The sequence below is a fragment of the Populus alba genome, chromosome 2 (genome assembly GCF_005239225.2).
Source record: "Populus alba chromosome 2, ASM523922v2, whole genome shotgun sequence".
In the NCBI taxonomy this organism is placed as follows: Eukaryota; Viridiplantae; Streptophyta; class Magnoliopsida; order Malpighiales; family Salicaceae; genus Populus; species Populus alba.
The window spans coordinates 1428388-1448637 of record NC_133285.1 but is presented as its reverse complement, the minus strand read 5'-3'; the positions used below and the strand labels follow the sequence as shown (position 1 = coordinate 1448637).

Here is a 20250-nt window from a genome sequence, read left to right as displayed (position 1 = left end):
AGCGGTAAAGAACCTTCACATATGAATTAAAGTTTTCATTGGTCTCGGTGATGGGCTCGCCTGGTCAATTAAAAAAAAAAAAAAAACTAGTGGTTTTGGTTGGTTTTCATGGCCTCCAGCTATTTTTTATTCCTAAAAACTATTCTCTAATTGTGCTGATGGCAATATTATAGCTGGCTCCCATCACCTCACATTCATGGGTGACCAGCGGCTACATTTACAAGAAGAGATTGTATTATTGGTTGAGAATTTTGGTCTGGTTAGGCACGGCGACTCTGGTTATGAGTGGCTCAAGGAAACTAGAAAAAATATATATTTGAAGAGCATGCTGATTGGACCGGGGGCGTCACCAGTGAAAGTTTGGCTGGAAACCAAAAAAAAAGAGAAGAAAAAACTTTTTTATATTTTGTTTTCTTGCATCATCGATGCTAATCACATCAATCTTTGGCAGTTTAAAGAGAGGGTGTGGCTATTGGTGGAGCTAAGATTCTTGCAGATCATGTACTATTTTCTGCAACAATACGGTACCGTATTGGGCCAATTTAAGCTAGACCCATTTTTATGGGTTGACTTGGTGATTGTGACTCAAGCTTAATTTGGATGGTTGTTTTTTTAACTGTGTTTTGAAATGTAACCTAATTAAATTTTAATTAACCTTGCATATTAGTTCATGACCACCGAATCAATTTTATTCTTTAAATTTTTTATCCAAAACAATGTTATTTGAGTTTTTTTTATTAAAAATAAAGAAGAAAATTATTTTGGGGTATGACCAGATTGGTTTACCAAATAACAACAGTCTCATCTCTCAAGCTCAAAAAATCAACAAAACTTGAAATGTATATGCAAATCAACTATTTCTTCTTTTTTTCCTCGATCAATACTTTTTTTTTATATAAACTTTGAGCTAATATTTTGTTTTTGCTTGTCAGATACCAAATAATAATTCACACCGCTTGTGTATTAAATTGAAATTCTCTGCGCCCTCTTGTTAGATAACAACATAACTCCTTCGAATTGGCCATCGTCGTATTTACTCGGTCCCTTGCCAGTTAGACAGAACGTCCCTGTCATGGCAATACCCTCATCTACCACGACGTCGTTATCAAAAAGAATAATCAAAGCCTTGAATCTACTGCTTCTAATATTAAAAACACTAAAATAAAATAGTCGCAAAGGTTTCTCTATCTCGAAGCAAGGAAATGCACGTGGTACTATCTCTTTGGTTACTTTCGAATCGGCGTATGCATGACAAAAATCTGATACCTCCCAACTTTCCCTTCCAAGAGCCAGAAGATAAGCTCAACATAAACCAGTACATTCCTCAGTCCCTCTCTTTCCCGTAGTATCATCTACCCCTCAACCGACATTCCCAACGTTAAAAAACCCACCTCCGTTTCCATTTGCGGTTTCCACCTTGTCTACACACCCTCCTTTCCCTGGTAGATTTACGAGCAATTGTGCAGAGTCTTTTCATGGCGCTGTCTGATGCGGTGATAGGGAATCTTACGACGATCTACGTGGCGGTGATAGCGGGAATTAAGGCTTACGGGCTGGTCTGTGGAAGGAGCTTCAGTGGTGTATTCGTGTTGATTGTGTCTACTGCTGTTGTGGGTTTAATCTTGATTGGGACGCTGACGTGGGATATTTCTCGTAAAGCCATGTATGCGATTTCACAGGATCGTGTCAATAATGTTCATGAGATGTGCAAAGGTGGTATTTGCTGGCACGGTGTCGCTGTCCGGTCGCCCGCTTCTCAGGTTCGGTTTAGACTCCCTCAGCGCTAGCTATGTCAAGCAATACGGGCTTTTCTGTAAAAGGGCAAAAACAGTAAAAGGCAAATAAGGAGGAGGAGAACAAAGAGAGGGGTTTGAAAAAATGTTAGATGGAGACTTTTTTTCTTGGTTTTTGGTGTGTTTAGTTGGGGATTGTGGAGCTTTTTCCGTGAAAAGGCGTGAGCCACAAGGTGTTTGTTTGTTTGCCTGAGGGAGAAGGGGAATACAAGAATGTGCATGGATAATTTAAACAAGTGATGAGTATTTTTATTTTTGTGTATAAATAAAAATGTCTCGTACTTTGCTTTTCTTGTAACTGTTTCAAGCTTTGCTACGTCAGCTATCTTTTAGCTGTTGCATATAGCTGGAAAGCCTGAGATGGAGGTTGATTGAACGCTGCAGAAACAGGGGAAAGGGAGGTGATAGTACGTTCGAACTTTAACTGCTTCGAATTTCAGTCCAAAATTGGATCTACGGCTGAAATGAAATGGAGGCTGCTACTTGACAACAGCAAAACCAAGGGAATTGTCCAGCTGTCAAACAGTGGGCAGGTTTGGAGTGAGTCTCCAAGAACAGAGCTTTGCTGGATTTTCTTTGGCATCTCAATTTTGGTTTTTTTAAAAAAAAAAAAAAAGAGCACCCGGCGACATTTAATAAATGTTATGTTTTAGAATTGCAGTATTAATTAAAATTTAAATTTAAATCGAAAAAACAAACATGGACGCAATGCAACCGATAGACGTTCTCAATATCTTTCTGAAAAATTCACCAAACATTTTCATTTTTACTCTTGAAAGAACCAAATATCAAACTCACTACAGCTATGTAAGTATCATTAGATGTTTTTGCGTGCGAAATTGATCGTTCTCTAATTTACACATGCATAATATAATAACAATAGATCATATAATTACAGATGAAGAATATATGATATAATACATAAGAATCACATGTTGGTTCAAATCCTGAGCAGTTTTTTTTATCCGGATACATGCAGTATGAATAATATACCAATTAAATTTAAAATCTCATAAGTAATTAGATTTTTTTGAACCCCGAACAAGTTTCTTTATCTAGATACGTGTATATGAACAATATGCCAACTAGATTTTAAGTAATCAGGTATTTTCTAAATTAAATTTGATTTCAAGAAAGGTTTGCTTCAAGCCTCGTCGTACAATTAGTTGATTTAATTCAGAAAACGAGTGACAATAGGCTCTAACCTCAAACCTCGCTGTTATCGTCCAAAGGATTTGCAAAGCAAAAACGATCTCAACCTAAACTATTTCTGGTTTTAAAAAAGCACGCATAATCTTATTCCGGAGAGAAGGCACGAAATCTCATTCTCAGTGTCCTATACATCTGGGCTCACCCGAGAAGGCCGGTAACATGGGCCTCTTAGTCCAAGAAAATATTAAATGGGCCCCTTAATAGTAACATTGACCCGTGCATGAGGTCCTCCTTATCTGATTGTTATAATAACAATGCTTAACCCACTTCAAAAAGCCCATCATCTTCTATTTGGGCCTCAATAGACTGTCCACGCAAGAGAGACGACACCGTCGAGAGAAGGCCGGAAATCCTGCCAAAGCTCTATTGCCTCTCTGAACAAATTTTCAAAGCAGCCAACACAAACCTCCCTGCCTCTTCTCAGTCCAACTCAATGGCTCCAAGCTTCATCGTTGAAAAGGAAGAAAAGGAAGCTTTTACTTTTTATTTTTATTTTTTTATTGTATGAACATTTAAGTTCGAGTATATTAAATTATTAACTAATTGATTAGAATCACTTGATTAAAATAAAATATCCTCTGACTAGCTCATAAAAAAATTGGTAAAAAATCTTGAAAAATTTAAATCTATCTACATTAAAAGAAAAAAAAAAAAAAAACTCAAGTGAAAACCTGAGCCTGTAAAGGAAGCTCACATTCAATGTCTAGCAATTTTGTAGTTTCCATACATATGAATTAATAATAAACATTGTCTCTTACTTGTTCTAACATTAATCTAATCATACAACGATTATAATTTGATTATTTTTGGGAACTAAAAAAGTATTGATATACTGGTTTAGTTGTATTTTCAACAAGATAAAATATAATTAATCTCAAATTAAAACAAATAATAAAAAATAAATTTAAGATATACCACTTTATATTTTTATCAATATTAGTTACTATTATTACTTTCTCTTAATTTGATCAAAGATAACAACATGGATAAAAATTGTTTTTCTTTTCTACATAAATGAAAAAAACATTGGCCAACAAACAAAGCAAGCGTATTTTCATTTATTTTTACCTTTTTATAGAGAAATATAGAAATGGAACTTCAAAATAAAAATAGCTATTTTAGTTATTTATATGGCTGACCGTTTGGAATGGTTAAAAGCAAAAATAAAAGATAAAAGTGGAGGTTTTTTATTTTATCTATTCTTTTAACTGTTGCATTAGAGATGCTTTGAACCCAATTACTTGTTATAGTTGGTCTATTTTTAAAAATATTAAAGAATTTTAATAAATTAAGTAAAAATTGCAGAGTTATGACTTTTTTCAATTATTATCTTCTCTTTGTTGGCTTCTTCTTTTTTTCTTTTTTCTTTTAATTCTCAACCCTTTTTTTTTTATTATTATTGTTCCGCATCATCAATATGCAGTATACTTTTCTGACAGATAATGATCGATCCCTTTTGAAAGCCATTGGGAGCCATATTCCTCTTTTCATCTTCCAAGATAATTCTCACTTTTCTGGCCTACGTCACCCCAAAGAGATAGACCATCTACATCTGCCTCTTGTCTTAATTTTGAGCCATTAATTTAGCATATTAATTCTTTTTTGGCTACTGCATCCACTCTTTCAAGGAATACTGATACTAATACAGTCCTTCCTATTGTTTAAATTCACGATGGCTTTCTAGGAGAAACCATGTACATTTTGAGCACCAAAACCCTAAAAAATGTTTTCAAAAACGTGAAGATGTCAGATACAGTGGTTGCCTTGAATTTCTTGGGTCTTAAAATTTAAACCTACCTCTTAGCTTTCACAATAGTACTAGTTTGAGTGGATTGTGTTGAATCTGATAGAATATTGAATGTATTCCTAAAATGTGATGTTTTGTAATAAAAAGGAATGAGAAAATACAATAAAGCCCTTGGAGGCTTAAAGAGAGGGTAAATGATTGAGGGGTAGTGTGGTAATTGACCAATAGTTGATAAATATATATAAGAAGAAAAAAAAAAAAAAGAGGATCTGAATTTGGAGAGAGAACCGGCAGGAGAGAAGAGAGGAAGAAGAAGAAGAAGAGAAAAGAGGGGAAAATAAGGGGAAAAGGAAAAGGTTGAAGAAAACAAGTAAAAGGGTAAGAATTATGCTTGAATATGTATAATATGTTTTATTTAGCTTTAAATTTCGGTTTTTGATTAATTTTAGAGTTTTGAATTTTGAGTTTATTGATGAATTAGTTTGAATTAAGGGGTTGATTGATGTGGGTATTTGATTATTTAGTTGAATTGGAGAGATTGTAGAGAAATATGATGATTTTGAGTTATGGTTGAATTAAATGATGAAGTTGAGGTATAAATCTGGAACTAACAGTAGGTGATCTGTTGAAATTCTGGGTTTGAGGTTGAAGATGACGAAAATTCAGTTTGGTCCCTCAATTTACAGAAATTGCAGTTTAGTCCCTGAACTTTGGAAATTTTGCAGATTGGTCCCTGGGGCATAAATTGAGGTTCTGAACAGAACTGAGGATGATTTAAAGGCAAAATTCCAGTATAATTAATATTTTTCAGTTTGGTCCTCCAATTTGACAAATTACGATTTGACCCCTAAAAGTTTGATAAAATCACATTTTGGACCTTGGGGCATAATTCAAGATTCTGGACAAAGATAAGGACGAATTATGGATAAATTTCAGTATGATTATGTATTTACAATTCGGTCCTCAATTTTGGTAAAATTACATTTTGGTCCCTGTTTTGGAAAATTGTCGTTTTAGTCCCTAAACTCGAGAGATTAAGCCCAGTTTATTTTATGCATTGGTATCTTTTGTTTGATTTGTTTTTGAGTATATTTCATATATTTATTGTAGGTTCTCCTAACGATCCTTAATAGGATTTTCGGGTCTTTCGTCCGACATTCCTTTTAGTTCTATATTTTCCGGGTGAGTGGAATAATCTTTAATATGCATATAATATAAATAAATATGTATGTTGATTATACAATGAGTACAACTAGTAAATTTCTTGAATATTTATATATGTTGCTTTATTTTCCGAGTACTAATTTATTATTGAATTTTCACTCGCAATCTGTTAAAGTAAATTCTATTTGATATGATATACGTTTCTTTGATGATTATGTGAATATTTGTTATGCCTTGATATGGGACTTGTCAGTACTCTATGCTAACGGAGAATAGTTAGCCTGTGTGCACATAGTATTCTGTTACCTAGCTGGTGAGAGAGGCATCAGCCTGTGGCGATTGATCATCCCACAGTGGTCACCGACGGGTGTCATCTGGTCACCTTCGGGTGTCATCTGGTCACCTTCGGGTGTCATCTGATCTCTGACATGTAATCCACTACGTTATAATAATATGTTACGTTATGATAATATGTTTAGTAAGTATATGTATATGTATATTAAGATAAATCATCTTACAACTTATTAATATCTGAAATATCTAAAATGTATATTAAATGTTATTCCCTCACTGAGTTGGTTGAACTCACCTCTCATTTTTTAATATTATTTCAGGTTCTTAGTTTCTGGAATTTTGTTGAGTGTTTCCGCTTCTTCAGTTCTGGTCGGTATGCCTTGCTTGTTCGCGAGGCTTTCCTTTCAGTTTTGATTTGATGTCTTAGACGCTCCACTGTTACCTTGTTTTAATTAAATTTGGATTTTGACAATGTAATGAGTATTATGAATTATTATTTTTGTTTTAATAACTATCTTTCGGTTTCATCAGTATTTGAATAATATAATATTTCTGAATATTATGAGCCGCTGCGTATTTTTTTGAACAAATTGTTCTTTTGATATGTCCGTTCTGAGGCTTAGCGTAGGTGAGGTGTCCTTTCGACACCGCTCCTACGTTGCCGGTCACGGATCCGGGATTCGGGTCGTGACAAAGGTGGTATCAGAGCATGGTTTTATTAAAATCTCGTAATCTATTTTATTTATTTATTATTATTCAAAATTTTGTAATAAGTGGAGCATTAGAATCTGTATCGTTTTGTTTGTTGTTTTTGAAATTTTGAATTCTCATCAAGCATGTCTTCTTCCTTGTGATAAAAATGCATTTTGTTTTTAGAAATATGCCGAGGGCTAAACATGTAATTAATACCGATGATCAAGAGGACATTCCTATCGCTCAACTTAGGAAGGAGAGGCGCAAAAAGAGAGTTAGAAACCCTTCACCTCAACCAATTGAAGCAGAAGTTCAGGATGAGGTTGAATTTGAAGGGGACTATGGTCTGGATGTTGGTGGTCTGGATGTTGGTAAGAACCAGGAGCAGGAATCCCATGATAGGGTGTCTTATACTGATAGTGCTTTGGATAAAATTTGACAAGCCATGCAGACCCTGACTAACCTTTTAACTGAGAAAGAAAAGGAGAAGGATAAGAGTACATCTTCGACTTCCCATACTGTGCATGGGGTGAAAGTGCCATTGGCAGAGTTCCTTAAGTTGGCACCTCCTACCTTTAAGGGTGTAGATAACTCTGAGGACCCACAACAGTTTTTAGATGCAGTGTGGCGTAGGTGTGAGGCCATGGGGTGCACAGATCATCGTGCAGTGACTTTAGCATCTTTTAGGCTAGAAGGCGAGGTGGCTGTGAACTGGTATGAGTCCAAAAGAGGTGAAAGGGCAGCTAGTTCTCCACCGATGGTGTGGAAGGAATTTTCTGAGATATTTTTGGAGCGTTTTCTACCTGAAAGTGTGAGGGAAGCTAGATCATACGAGTTTGAGAAGTTGGTTCAGGGTGATTTGACTGTGACAGAGTACGAAGTGGAATTCACGCGGTTGTCCAGGTTTGCTGGGTATTTGGTACCAACTCAGGAAAGGAAGATCAAGAGGTTTGTTTGGGGTCTTAATAACTACCTATTCAAAGCTATTGGGGCTCATGAGTTTAAGACATACTCGGCCGTAGTGGATCGTGCCCGTGCTATTGAGGCACGAGAGTTAGAGGATGAATTATCAGTGGGTTCGGTCAAGAGGCCCAAAGTGGAAAATCAGTTCTCTTTTCATCAGCGGTTTGATACAGGTCCTAACAGGGGACAGGGAGGTCGGCAGTATCCTCATCGTTTCAATAATCTCGGTAAGTATTTAATCTTTTCTATTAAGTTTCGAGGACGAAACTTTTATAAGGTGGGGAGATTGTGATGTTTTGTAATAAAAAGGAATGAGAAAATACAATAAAGCCCTTGGAGGCTTAAAGAGAGGGTAAATGATTGAGGGGTAGTGTGGTAATTGACCAATAGTTGATAAATATATATAAGAAGAAAAAAAAAAAAGAGGATCTGAATTTGGAGAGAAACCGGCAGGAGAGAAGAGAGGAAGAAGAAGAAGAAGAGAAAAGAGGGGAAAATAAGGGGAAAAGGAAAAGGTTGAAGAAAACAAGTAAAAGGGTAAGAATTATGCTTGAATATGTATAATATGTTTTTATTTAGCTTTAAATTTCGGTTTTTGATTAATTTTAGAGTTTTTGAATTTTGAGTTTATTGATGAATTAGTTTGAATTAAGGGGTTGATTGATGTGGGTATTTGATTATTTAGTTGAATTGGAGAGATTGTAGAGAAATATGATGATTTTGAGTTATGGTTGAATTAAATGATGAAGTTGAGGTATAAATCTGGAACTAACAGTAGGTGATCTGTTGAAATTCTGGGTTTGAGGTTGAAGATGACGAAAATTCAGTTTGGTCCCTCAAATTTACAGAAATTGCAGTTTAGTCCCTGAACTTTGGAAATTTTGCAGATTGGTCCTGGGGCATAAATTGAGGTTCTGAACAGAACTGAGGATGATTTTAAAGGCAAAATTCCAGTATAATTAATATTTTCAGTTTGGTCCTCCAATTTGACAAATTACGATTTGACCCCTAAAAGTTTGATAAAATCACATTTTGGACCTTGGGGCATAAATTCAAGATTCTGGACAAAGATAAGGACGAATTATGGATAAATTTCAGTATGATTATGTATTTACAATTCGTCCTCAATTTTGGTAAAATTACATTTTGGTCCCTGTTTTGGAAAATTGTCGTTTTAGTCCCTAAACTCGAGAGATTAAGCCCAGTTTATTTTATGCATTGGTATCTTTTGTTTGATTTGTTTTTGATATTTTTCATATTTATTGTAGGTTCTCCTAACGATCCTTAATAGGATTTTCGGGTCTTTTCGTCGACATTTCTTTTAGTTCTATATTTTCCGGGTGAGTGGAATAATCTTTAATATGCATATAATATAAATAAATATGTAATGTTGATTATACAATGAGTACAACTAGTAAATTTCTTGAATATTTATATATGTTGCTTTATTTTCCGAGTACTAATTTATTATTGAATTTTCACTCGCAATCTGTTAAAGTAAATTCTATTTGATATGATATACGTTTCTTGATGATTATGTGAATATTTGTTATGCCTTGATATGGGACTTGTCAGTACTCTATGCTAACGGAGAATAGTTAGCCTGTGTGCACATAGTATTCTGTTACCTAGCTGGTGAGAGAGGCATCAGCCTGTGGCGATTGATCATCCACAGTGGTCACCGACGGGTGTCATCTGGTCACCTTCGGGTGTCATCTGGTCACCTTCGGGTGTCATCTGATCTCTGACATGTAATCCACTACGTTATAATAATATGTTACGTTATGATAATATGTTTAGTAAGTAATATGTATATGTATATTAAGATAATCATCTTACAACTTATTAATATCTGAAATATCTTAAAATGTATATTAAATGTTATTCCCTCACTGAGTTGGTTGAACTCACCTCTCATTTTTTAATATTATTTCAGGTTCTTAGTTTCTGGAATTTTGTTGAGTGTTTCCGCTTCTTCAGTTCTGGTCGGTATGCCTTGCTTGTTCGCGAGGCTTTCCTTTCAGTTTTGATTTGATGTCTTAGACGCTCCACTGTTACCTTGTTTTAATTAAATTTGGATTTTGACAATGTAATGAGTATTATGAATTATTATTTTTGTTTTAATAACTATCTTTCGGTTTCATCAGTATTTGAATAATATAATATTTCTGAATATTATGAGCCGCTGCGTATTTTTTGAACAAATTGTTCTTTTGATATGTCCGTTCTGAGGCTTAGCGTAGGTGAGGTGTCCTTTCGACACCGCTCCTACGTTGCCGGTCACGGATCCGGGATTCGGGTCGTGACATAAAACAACAGGAAGGAATGTATTAAAATGTATTTATGTCTTCTGGACTAAAGTGTCACCATTTAAATCTACTCGAAAGAAACACACTACCTCATGGATGAGTAGATCTTGTTTCTAGCTTTTATAGGCTCTTCATGTTCAATTTTGTTATATTATGATAGCTGATCCCTCAGTATTTGCTAAATATTTTGTCATAAACAGTATGTGTGGATGATTTCAGTTGAAGGCCATATTCCACATGATCCCACTGAAGTGTGTTTTGAAAGGAGAATTTGGAGATAGTCTATACTCTTCATTATTTCTGCATGAAGTTTCTAATGTTAAAACTAGAAGTTTCACCCATGTGCTTGTTGAATATGACTCACCCAGAGGTCATGTTGTCTGTATCGTTGAAGAGCTGTATCGTTGCAGAGCAATCGGTTATTAAGTGTTCTCAGATAATTGAGAAAATGGAAAATCAAGTGGCTGACATTCACCAATAGGAGAGGTCTTGATGGAATCATAGTTCTTTTAGCTAAAACAATTTCTTATTTTTGTACTGAAGTTGTCAATGTTCAATTACTGCAGGAAAGAGAGAGCTCCAAGAAAAGCTGAGATGGAAGCGACCAAGGTATCTAGCCCTTCTCCACCCAGACTGCTTATCTGTTGATCTTGTCAGAGATATAATGCACTTACTCTATTGTCCATAGTGATAACTTGAGTACTTGTCTTCTGTTTTTGGTTTTTTATTTCTATTTTTTGGCCATCGTGTTGCATTGAAGGTCATTACTATCTGTGTAGAGTTATTTTGTGGTTTTGGAAGCTGTTAACTTGGGAAAGCTCTAAAGTGATTATTGCAGGCAGAAAATATGATTCCATATAAGGATGAAATCTTTTCAAGTCCCAAAAGGACCTGGTTTGTAACAGAGAGAGAGAAAATGCTAGCAGCAAAGGTGATTTCTATACTGTTGTGGTTGTTTATGTTATGCCTTGTACGTTCAAAGACATATCAGTCCCAGTCGTAAGTTGGAATTTGTATTTGTTTTTCTGGCCATTGAAAAGTGCCAGTACCATAGCCATTTAGAAAATGCTGATAAAGAATGCTAGGATTTATCCACTGTCGTGCGCAAGGAACCCGAGTAATGCATTAAGTTTATCCTCTTGATCTCCTTTTATAATTTTACACGTGAAGGGGATAAGAATCATGTGAAGATGGTTTTTACGTCAGAGGAAGCATGCTTCCAAAGAAATAATGCTTTTCTTCTTTACAAATGGAATACTCACAACCTGAGTTATTTTCTCTTGTATTAAATGATTTTCCTCTTTCAGTTCAACTTTCAGGACTTTATATTAAGCAATACAAGTTTAAGGTTTGTTTCTCCTACTAATCAAACGGTGTGTACACTTGCATGCAGCAGTCATCGGTTGAAAAAGAAAAAGGCTCTGGAAATGAGGTGATGAGTGCCCAGCAAGCTGAAGACCTTAAAATGAAGGAAAAGAGGAAGCGAGAGCGTGAGGTGATTGTTTTTCTGCAATTTAATGTTATCATTTTCTGATTGAAAAGATTTGCTCTCCCAAACAAACCTAATATCTGTTGAACAGAAAGATTTACCCTGTAAAAAGAGTCGAAAACTACAAGCAGCCAGAGAGATGCTAGAGGATGAAGATCGATCTAACTGAGAAACCAGAAGTACGTGTCCCCTCCTTGTCTGTGTGCAGAAATCGTGCATGCATATATAATCTTATTATGTTGTCTTTGGCACTAGCTATTTTGAACAGACTAATATCAAATCATAAAGTAGACAAACGCTTCAGCTATAATTCTCAAAGATGTATATGTGGCAGGATTCGATTTGGCATATTGTATGTCCATGTATCTTGTGCTTTTCAGGTTTCATAGATCATCAAACCAGGCCAACTATTGCAGTGCTAAAGTTTTGTTATTTGCAGAGGTTTCTTTCATGCTCCTTTCAAAGTGAACTGGACTATCATTAATCGATCTGGGTTACCGTCGGGTGAAAGCAGCAGAGGCTGTGAAGAAGGCATTGGATGCTGGCAAGATTGTGCAGAAGAAGGCTGGTAAGAAATCAAAGCCGCCTCCTGAAAGAACTCAATCAAGGACAGAAGAAATGCGGGAGCTGTTCCAGAGCGACATGAGTGAGAGAAAGCAGGAGAGAAGTACTGGAACAAGAAACAGAAGTCCAAGAATTCATTTAAGAGCAAACCAAGGTACAAATCAGCTTGATATATCTCCTTGTCTCAGTCCTTGTTTTTCTAGATCCTTTACGTACTGTTCTATGACATAGAGCCAAAGCTGCAAGAGGCATTTCTCTATCAGCACAGGCTACATAAATAGCAGTGGTCTTGGCTTAGTCATTGCTCCCAGTTAACCGCGGGCCTACTCACAAGTAGTTTATTACACATCATGGGTCCTATTACTGCATAAATTTTCTGTTTCTGACGTTATGATGCCCTTTGTATTCTTAGGATGGTGTAACCTGGATCTTTAGATTCCCAGAAATAAAATACACTACGATACCTGCATTGTCATACAGAGCATTATTACTGCAGCAGTGATCCTGGTGATAGATTTTTTATTTGTCACTCCCTGATGCCGGCGGAGATGCTTGTATTGCAAAAATCCTCTAAAAGTAGGCTAGCGCATATCTTTAGATGCTATAGATTTGTTTAGATAGGACATTCTGGAATAAGATTCTAAGACTTTTTAGTTACAAATATCAAAATAATATTCTTTTCAGAAGTTACTGATTTTGACCATTCCAAGTACTGGAATGAGATACTCATCGGTACCCATTCTCTCTTTTCAGGTATAAGCGGAGGTAGCCCTATCAAGTTTGCCATCAAATTATGTGGTCATTTACCTCGATAAATTATGAAGGTTCTATACTTTAGCTGTGCTGGTTCTGGAGGAGAGGCAGGCAGATACTAACCGTTGATGGTGCGAAAGAAAAAGCATCCATACAAATGAAGCGTTCATCATCTTCCTTGATGTTTCAACTTACCATCCTGTATTTTCTTTCCCGGTATCACTAGGTGACATCAAACCCTATTAACAAATGCTTTCCTGGGTTGATTTATTGATTGCAATATGCTGGCAGTTGGCCCACAGAGTTTTGATCTGTTATGCTGCCTTGTGGAAAAAAATGGTCTCTAGGCTCGCTGGCCTCTCCTGACTAGGGTTTAGTTTCTTGATTATTATTTCTGAGAAAAAATGCGACTCAACTTACCTTGTATGCTGGAATTGCGTGTTAGAAAAACATGTAAGCTACTACGAGCAGCAAGTCAAAAAGTTTTCTTGTCAGCAGAAACTGTCTTGTATTATCTGAGGTGTTTCTGTGGGTTCAGGAATTACAAGGTATCAATGGTTTCATCATACCGCCACAGGTCCTGGAACAGTCTTCACTGAGGATGGTAACGGCTTAAACCAGTTTGATTTTATGTTTTTGAAAATATTTTAAAAAAAAATTAATTATTTTATTTATTTTTTAAATTAATATTTTTTTAGTATTTTTAGATTATTTTAATGTAATTATATTAAAAATAATTTTTAAAAAATATAAAAAATATTATTTTAATATATTTTAAATAAAACACACTTAAAAAAATCAATCACAATCACTTTTCTGTAAATACAATATCAAGGGTAGGACCTGAACTAGGACATTCCTTTATCCGTAACCAAGCCTTGACATCTTGACCACCTTTGGCCTCGTCGGTCTTCTGTTTTTTAGCTCACGGGATGTTGCTTGGCTCGATTAGTCATCAGAGGCAGCTAATTTTGTTTTATCCAATATGCAAGAGCGCTGCAAATTCACCCCTCCACGACCGTTTTGTAGCTTTCAAGATCCCCGGAAGGGAATTTTAGTCGTTTACCAATCTGGGCCTCAGGCGGAACACAAAATTCTTCAATAGAAAACAAGCAAAAATTGAAGCATTTGCTTCTGTTCATCAGGAAAGGAAAAACTTGAAAAAATAAGTTCGAAGACAAAGTTAGTTCCTTTAAATTTCTGTGCTATATGACGAAGATAAATTACAGCTACATGTACCAAGCTTCTATGATTGAAATTGCTTTCTTTGAAACACAGAAACGGGAAGAAACTAGACAAAACAAAAACAAATAAAAAACCTAATCTTCCTTATCTTTTCCTCCTTCAGCAATTAATCTCATGAATCATTTTACATTCACATTTGCCCCCAATTTTATTTTGCTTTCCTCACTTAGGCTAATCAGCTTACATCAGAGACTTAATCAAACTGGTTCCGAGAGTGGGCACACTGACAATTTTGGAAGTTCCTATCTCCACGGGGGTTGCGGATGCTTATATTGTAAAGAGTAGGCAGGTTCCCACCCACTATCTGGTTCCTTCCTTTTCCCACCCACTCCAGAGCTTGAAGAAGGTTGTGAGCTGCCTTGGCCAGGCATGATCAGCTGGCGCAAACCACCCGTGCTTCCCCCATCCATTGCAAAACCAGAATTTAAGTCAAAGCTAGGCCGCGAGGGCCCAGCACCATTTAAACTCAGGGGTGCACCACTCATACTCATTAGGAATGGTTGCTGGGAGTAAGGAGGAACAGATGGTGCAGAGCCCATTATTTGAGGCATGACAGGGGTTCCCCTTGAATCCATCATATAAGGGATGGAGCCAGCAGAACCATACATAGCTGAAGGAATGGATATGGCGGGTGCTGTTGGCAATGCATTGTACCCAAAAACAGGAGCATGAGTGTACGGCAGAGCGGGAACCATACCCAAAACACCTCCCATTCTTGTAAGATTAGCACCCATTACAGGTTCCAGAGGCTTGCTGTTTGGCAGGGACGGAGCCTGCAGAATGAAATCTTTTTTGTCAACTTCCGTTCGATTGCCCACTTCCACTCTAGTACCCATAATAGAAATAACAGGATCACGTAGTTTAGATCCTCCAAAAACACTTGCAGTTTGGGAAGACTTGTTATGATACAGCCCGTGATCCAAAGAGTCATTATGGAAGAAAGGTCTATCATTTAAATCAAAGTTCCTCAGAGAAGGCTGCATTGAAGAAGATGAAGAAGCAGGAGATGGACTACGATGGCCATTCCGTGGGTAAAATAGCTGCCCCTCCATTCTCAGATCAGTCAGTGAAGCATCACCATCATCACTGGTACGATTTAAATCCAGGTTGGGCCTCTCTGGTCTTCTCGAGCCCACTTCTAAAGAAGATTCCCCAGAATGGAAGCCTGATGAGACTGGAATTTGTCTTGATGAAATTAAATCCACAACCTTCTCCTCTCCACCCTCGGCCACATTGAGATCAATATCAAGGCACACCTGCCTTTGTTTTGAACAATTGCTGCTTCCCCCAGCCTCAACAGTCTTGTCCCCGTCAGAAGTCTTGCGTGGGGAAGCTGGACGAAAAGCACTAGTAGCTGCAGAACCTCTCCATCCAAGATTTCCCTCAAACTGCAAAGGAGCTGCAGGCGATCCAGAAGCTGCTGCAGGCCTTGAAGCCGAAACAATGGAAATCAGCGCGGGGGATGTATTCATAGGAAGAACCATATCATCGGAACAGACTTCTTCATTCAAATCAAAATCACAAAGGCCTTTCTCTGTATTAACTTCTGGTTCTTGAGCCACTTCATTAACCTGAGAAGACTCCAGGTCATGCATGCCATTCTCTGCTTCATTTTCCAGATTACTTGAATCAATTAAGCGCCCCTCTTGCTCAGCACACGTCTCAGAAGACTGATTCAGTCTAGATGGCACATTTTCCGGAGGGATCTCAGTGGATAAGTCCCGCTCTCCATTTATGGAATCTGGGCTACCTGGCTGCTTAATACCACTTTCCAAGATTTTCTCAGAAGACGAGCTGCAGGATTGTTCTCTGTAATCTCCAACTTCTCTCTCCACTTCTTGAGCAACTTGTCGAGCAACTTCAAGAGCATCAACCATGCCATACTCAAGCTCAATATCAGATCTTCTTCTGCCAATCAAATCCGGACTACATTTATCCGTGGCTGGTTTAGAGAAATCAGAATTATCCTCAGCCTCGTCACTGCTATGTTCTCTGTCATCATCACTGGCACCAACATCTTCCATCCGTGAAAATAGACTCCCAAAATTGTCAGGTTTTTCCAATGGGCTCTTGTTGCCAGACAAGTGCTGTGGAGGGTCAGGAGAAAATTCACCATCTTCAGCACCGGAGTTAAATATAGGTGTTTGACATTGATCTCCATTCTCCACTTCATCTGTCCCAATTTTTGATGTAGATACGGGTATTGCCACAACACTGGATCCACTTGTACTTGTACAGCAATTATCCTCTTTGGCATCAACATTATTTTGCAAAGCAGATTCTGACACAATTTCCTCAGCAATTGCGGCAACATTGCTCGAGGAAATAGCTCCAAGTTCCACTTTGCTAGAAGAGGCTGATTTGTCAGTGAGCATCTTTGGAGCTTCTGAATCTGGCTCAGTGGAAACATTCTCTTCCACAGCCCTACTTACTGGGGACTTTTCTTTCAGTGACGGGCTTTCTTGATCAGATTTTGACACAACAGAGGTGTTAAGAGGATCTAATGATCTATCCACAGCAGCAGTAAGAGGAACTTGCGTTCTATCCTCCAAATTTCTATGGTCTAAGATTTGATGATCACAATCATTAGTTTGAATCTGTACATCCTGCACACTTTCTGCTTGAAGACAATTTGAGTTTCTTGATTGCAAACTTTCATCCCCAGTTCGTTCTGCAGCGTTATTTTCTACATCAGCACTTCCATTTGAAAGAGGAGCTTTGACAGCAACACATTCAGTTTTTCCAGTCTCACTGCCATTCATTCTAACATCATCAAATGCCCCAACACTCTGAACATCATGGTGAATTGCATCACTAGCCTCACCAGGCTTCCAGCTATCAAACAATGCCCTTGCCCTATCCTGAACCCGAGAACTACTGTGGTCAAGAAGATTATTGACAGTGCCCCAGACCCCTGAAGAAATGGACCTCTCCTTGTCTATTTGCAGCTTTTCCAGAGCCCTTAATAATGCAGTAATTGACTCTTCTACAGAGCCTTCACTTGTTTCATTACTGAACTTCTGAGCAATCATTAACCATCTATCAATAAACAATAGTCCATTTAAGTTAACAAAAAGATCAAGACAATCTTTATTCTCTGTAGCAGCAATTGTGCTTGCAACTGCAGCCCATTGCCTGGTTGAATCTCCAACATTATTCAAAACACCATGTTTCTCTTTCTGCATAACAGCAACCAACTCATGGACTCGTGAAGGGGCTGTGAGCCCATCCTTCATCTCAGTCAGGGTAAAGAAATCTTCAAGTGTCATACTGATTTAAATGTACCTCCAAGCATTGAAGAAGTCCTTGTAGCTTAATAATCTGCTCTTTTCTATCAAGAACCACAGTGGCTTTCAGAATTATTTACAGGACACCCTGCGGAAGGGTCAAAATAGAATCTCTAAGTGAACAGCTTGAGACAGTATATATTAGCTGAAAAACACCTATTATATCTAAGCTTAGAAGTCATTAAAAAACATGTGCTCGGAAACTAAACAAAGACCAACTAAAACCACATAACAACATGAGATGGACCGATTCATTCATTACAGGGTATATGGTCTCAGTAGAAACCAGAATAAATATATAATATAAATTGAAGAGAATTAAGAGAGTGTGTCAAGGTTATCCCTTGGCACAGAATACTCTTATTTTACAAAAAGAACAGAAGAAGAGATGTAGAAGATACAGTAAACAAATTACCCATTGAGAACAACAAGTGTAAAAAGGGAAGGTTAGTTGACCTTCCATGTTGAGTATAATTTCCTTTATCAACTATAATCAATACTTGCCTCCTCTAACACAGTTTGCTAGGTACACTAGAGCTGCAGATAGTAGATTGCATGGAATCTGACAAATTGTAGGCTGGTAATCATGGCACAAATAATGGAAAATGCATGGTGAATCATATAATTAGTTTGAATTTGGAACCTCGAACTGGGAGTTAGATATTGTTTTCTCGTAGGGGAATGGAACAGTTGACTGTTTTCATGCAGAATTAGGTAGGGCTTGGGGCCCTCTTTCTACTCTATGGCTTTTGTCTCTTCGAACACTAGGAAACTTACTTTGAAGCATCAGAGTATTAGGCAGAGAATGCAGAACGATTGTAAGGATCAGGCACCATTATCTTTTTTCATGGCACCCAAAAACAGCACAAAACCAAAGATAGCAGGAATTCTGGTGAGAAACTTTCTTTCACTCTTTTTATATCGAGAAACACATTCGTGGAATAAGCATTTTAACAAGATTCAAACATATAAAGCACCAATGAATGACACCAAAGCATGCGCACATACTTTCAAACGTCCTTGGCACAACCAGCTTTTAAAATGCCTAACCAAGAAAGTGTTTGGATGCACTATAATAACATCAACAAAAGTTACTTTGAAGCATCAGAGTATTATATGATATGCTGCAAGAATTCAATACATAACATACTTTACATTATGCTTGGTGTCTATCATCTCGACTAGCACAAGTTATGTAAAGATTTTGTGAAGCATAACAGAAATACAGTTTCCGAGCCAGCATCAGTGTACCAGATTTCTCTTATGTGCACGGATCAATCCATCAGTCCATGTTCAATATGTACCAAAATCCCTTCATCAACACTCGTAACACAGACACTAAAAACATTTTCAATAGGAACACAAGTCAAAAACATTTTTAATAAGAACACGGGTCATAGAAGAACTGATCACACAAACCCACCAATACCAATTGTAGACAGCACAAAGCAATCAGTCCACAAATTTGATGACATGCACCAACAAAAAAACTATTCTAAAATTAACACTAACACTATCTAAAGATCAAAACTTTTTAATAGCACCCACCAATTATAGACCATTTCAATTCCACTAGACTCCTAATTAGAGAAAGGAACACTAAAATGAAAACCCATCAATTGAAAAGGATAAACAAAACGAATTTCAAGGACAATCAGCTCAAAACAATGAAGAAGAGCTTACTTTTCCTTCAATTTCAGCAATTACATTTCAAAAACCCAGTAACATGAATAGAGAAAAGCAAACCCTAGAATTCAAAAACCATCCATGTAAGAAAGCAAGAGAAAAACCCTAGGTATTGTTTATTGCTTATTGTTAAAAGATATGGTGCAAATTACAAGAAATTTTGTGAACTGAATTAAGATTACCCTAATCAATGCTTGTATATGTGTAGTAATTAAATAACAATAAATCCCATAAATGGAAATAAATAAACAAATAAAAAAAACTAAATCTCCAAAAAGAAACTAATATAAAGTTCATACCTTTATAATAATTCAATACGAAAACCCTAGCTGGGGAGTGAAACAGCGCCAGCGCTCGAAAACTTTTTGTGTGGTTCTCTCCTTTTCACCTTTTCTCTCTAAAACAGAAGTGTTCTGTCTGTGACTTTTAGGTTTCGAGCATAAAACCCTCGTATTGGTGCTCTCTTTGAGGTTACCAGAGAGAGAAAAGAGAGCAGAGGGCAAAAGAGTTTGTTGTTCTTCGAGTTTGTGTTTTTTTTTTTTTTTCTCTTTTTAGTTTAATTTCAAAAAAATATATAATTTAATTTTCTAGTCGGCTTTAGCTCGAAGGTGGGTAAATCCACGTGCGATGTGTGCGATCGAGCCGTTTGTTTTCGAGCCGGTTCGGTTTTAGTGACGAGGTAGCTTAGCTTGTCTGGTCAACCGGTGACGATGGATGCTTGGTTTTACATGGAATGTCCTCTGTTTGTTGCCTTTTTCTAAGTCGACTGCTAACATTTTACGATTTGTTTTACTTTTTTGTTGGTTTATCCTTGAATTTGTATAGATTTTTAAGCATAATTAAATGTGTGGTTTTAAAAAAAAAAAAATAGAGTAAGATAAAGATATGGGCATGATATAAAAAGCTGAAAAACTATATACTTTTTTAGTTTTTTTTAACCATTTAACAATAATTATTATATTTGGACTTCCAAATTGATTGTTGTCTTAAAATAAAAAATATAAAAAATTAGTATTTCATGTCCTGAAAAACTGTTTAGAAACATATTTAT

At 36.8% G+C, this 20250-nt stretch overlaps 3 protein-coding genes across 14 annotated transcripts; 2 read left to right on the top strand and 1 right to left on the bottom strand.

The window, feature by feature from the left end:
- Positions 1-1220: 1220 nt before the first annotated feature.
- LOC118052686 (uncharacterized) lies at positions 1221-2086 on the top strand. Its single transcript, XM_035063692.2, has one exon. It carries the CDS (start codon positions 1476-1478, stop codon positions 1785-1787), a length of 312 nt encoding a protein of 103 aa, XP_034919583.1. The 5' UTR covers positions 1221-1475; the 3' UTR covers positions 1788-2086.
- A 2816-nt stretch (positions 2087-4902) lies between these two features.
- LOC118052685 (DEAD-box ATP-dependent RNA helicase 28-like) lies at positions 4903-13298 on the top strand. Of its 12 annotated transcripts, XM_073407304.1 has the most exons (11): positions 4955-5130; positions 5863-5934; positions 6531-6579; positions 7087-8403; positions 9135-9206; positions 10742-10784; positions 11002-11106; positions 11572-11670; positions 11756-11843; positions 12104-12382; positions 12982-13298. In XM_073407304.1, exon 4 carries the CDS (start codon positions 7349-7351, stop codon positions 8156-8158), a length of 810 nt encoding a protein of 269 aa, XP_073263405.1. In that variant the 5' UTR covers positions 4955-5130; positions 5863-5934; positions 6531-6579; positions 7087-7348; the 3' UTR covers positions 8159-8403; positions 9135-9206; positions 10742-10784; positions 11002-11106; positions 11572-11670; positions 11756-11843; positions 12104-12382; positions 12982-13298. The 12 variants fall into 12 exon arrangements, 10 of the variants coding, with proteins under 10 accessions (XP_073263405.1, XP_073263406.1, XP_073263400.1 ...); XM_073407305.1 differs by lacking the exon at positions 6531-6579; XM_073407299.1 differs by having other exon boundaries at positions 6531-8403; positions 11014-11106.
- Positions 13299-14151: 853 nt separating this feature from the next.
- Positions 14152-19768, bottom strand: LOC118052684 (uncharacterized). The gene is made up of 2 exons (XM_035063688.2): positions 19499-19768; positions 14152-17601 (listed from the first exon to the last, which is right to left on the bottom strand). The coding sequence occupies exon 2, from the start codon at positions 17493-17495 to the stop codon at positions 14469-14471; it is 3027 nt and encodes a 1008-aa protein (XP_034919579.1). The 5' UTR covers positions 17496-17601; positions 19499-19768; the 3' UTR covers positions 14152-14468.
- Between the last annotated feature and the right edge of the window lie 482 nt (positions 19769-20250).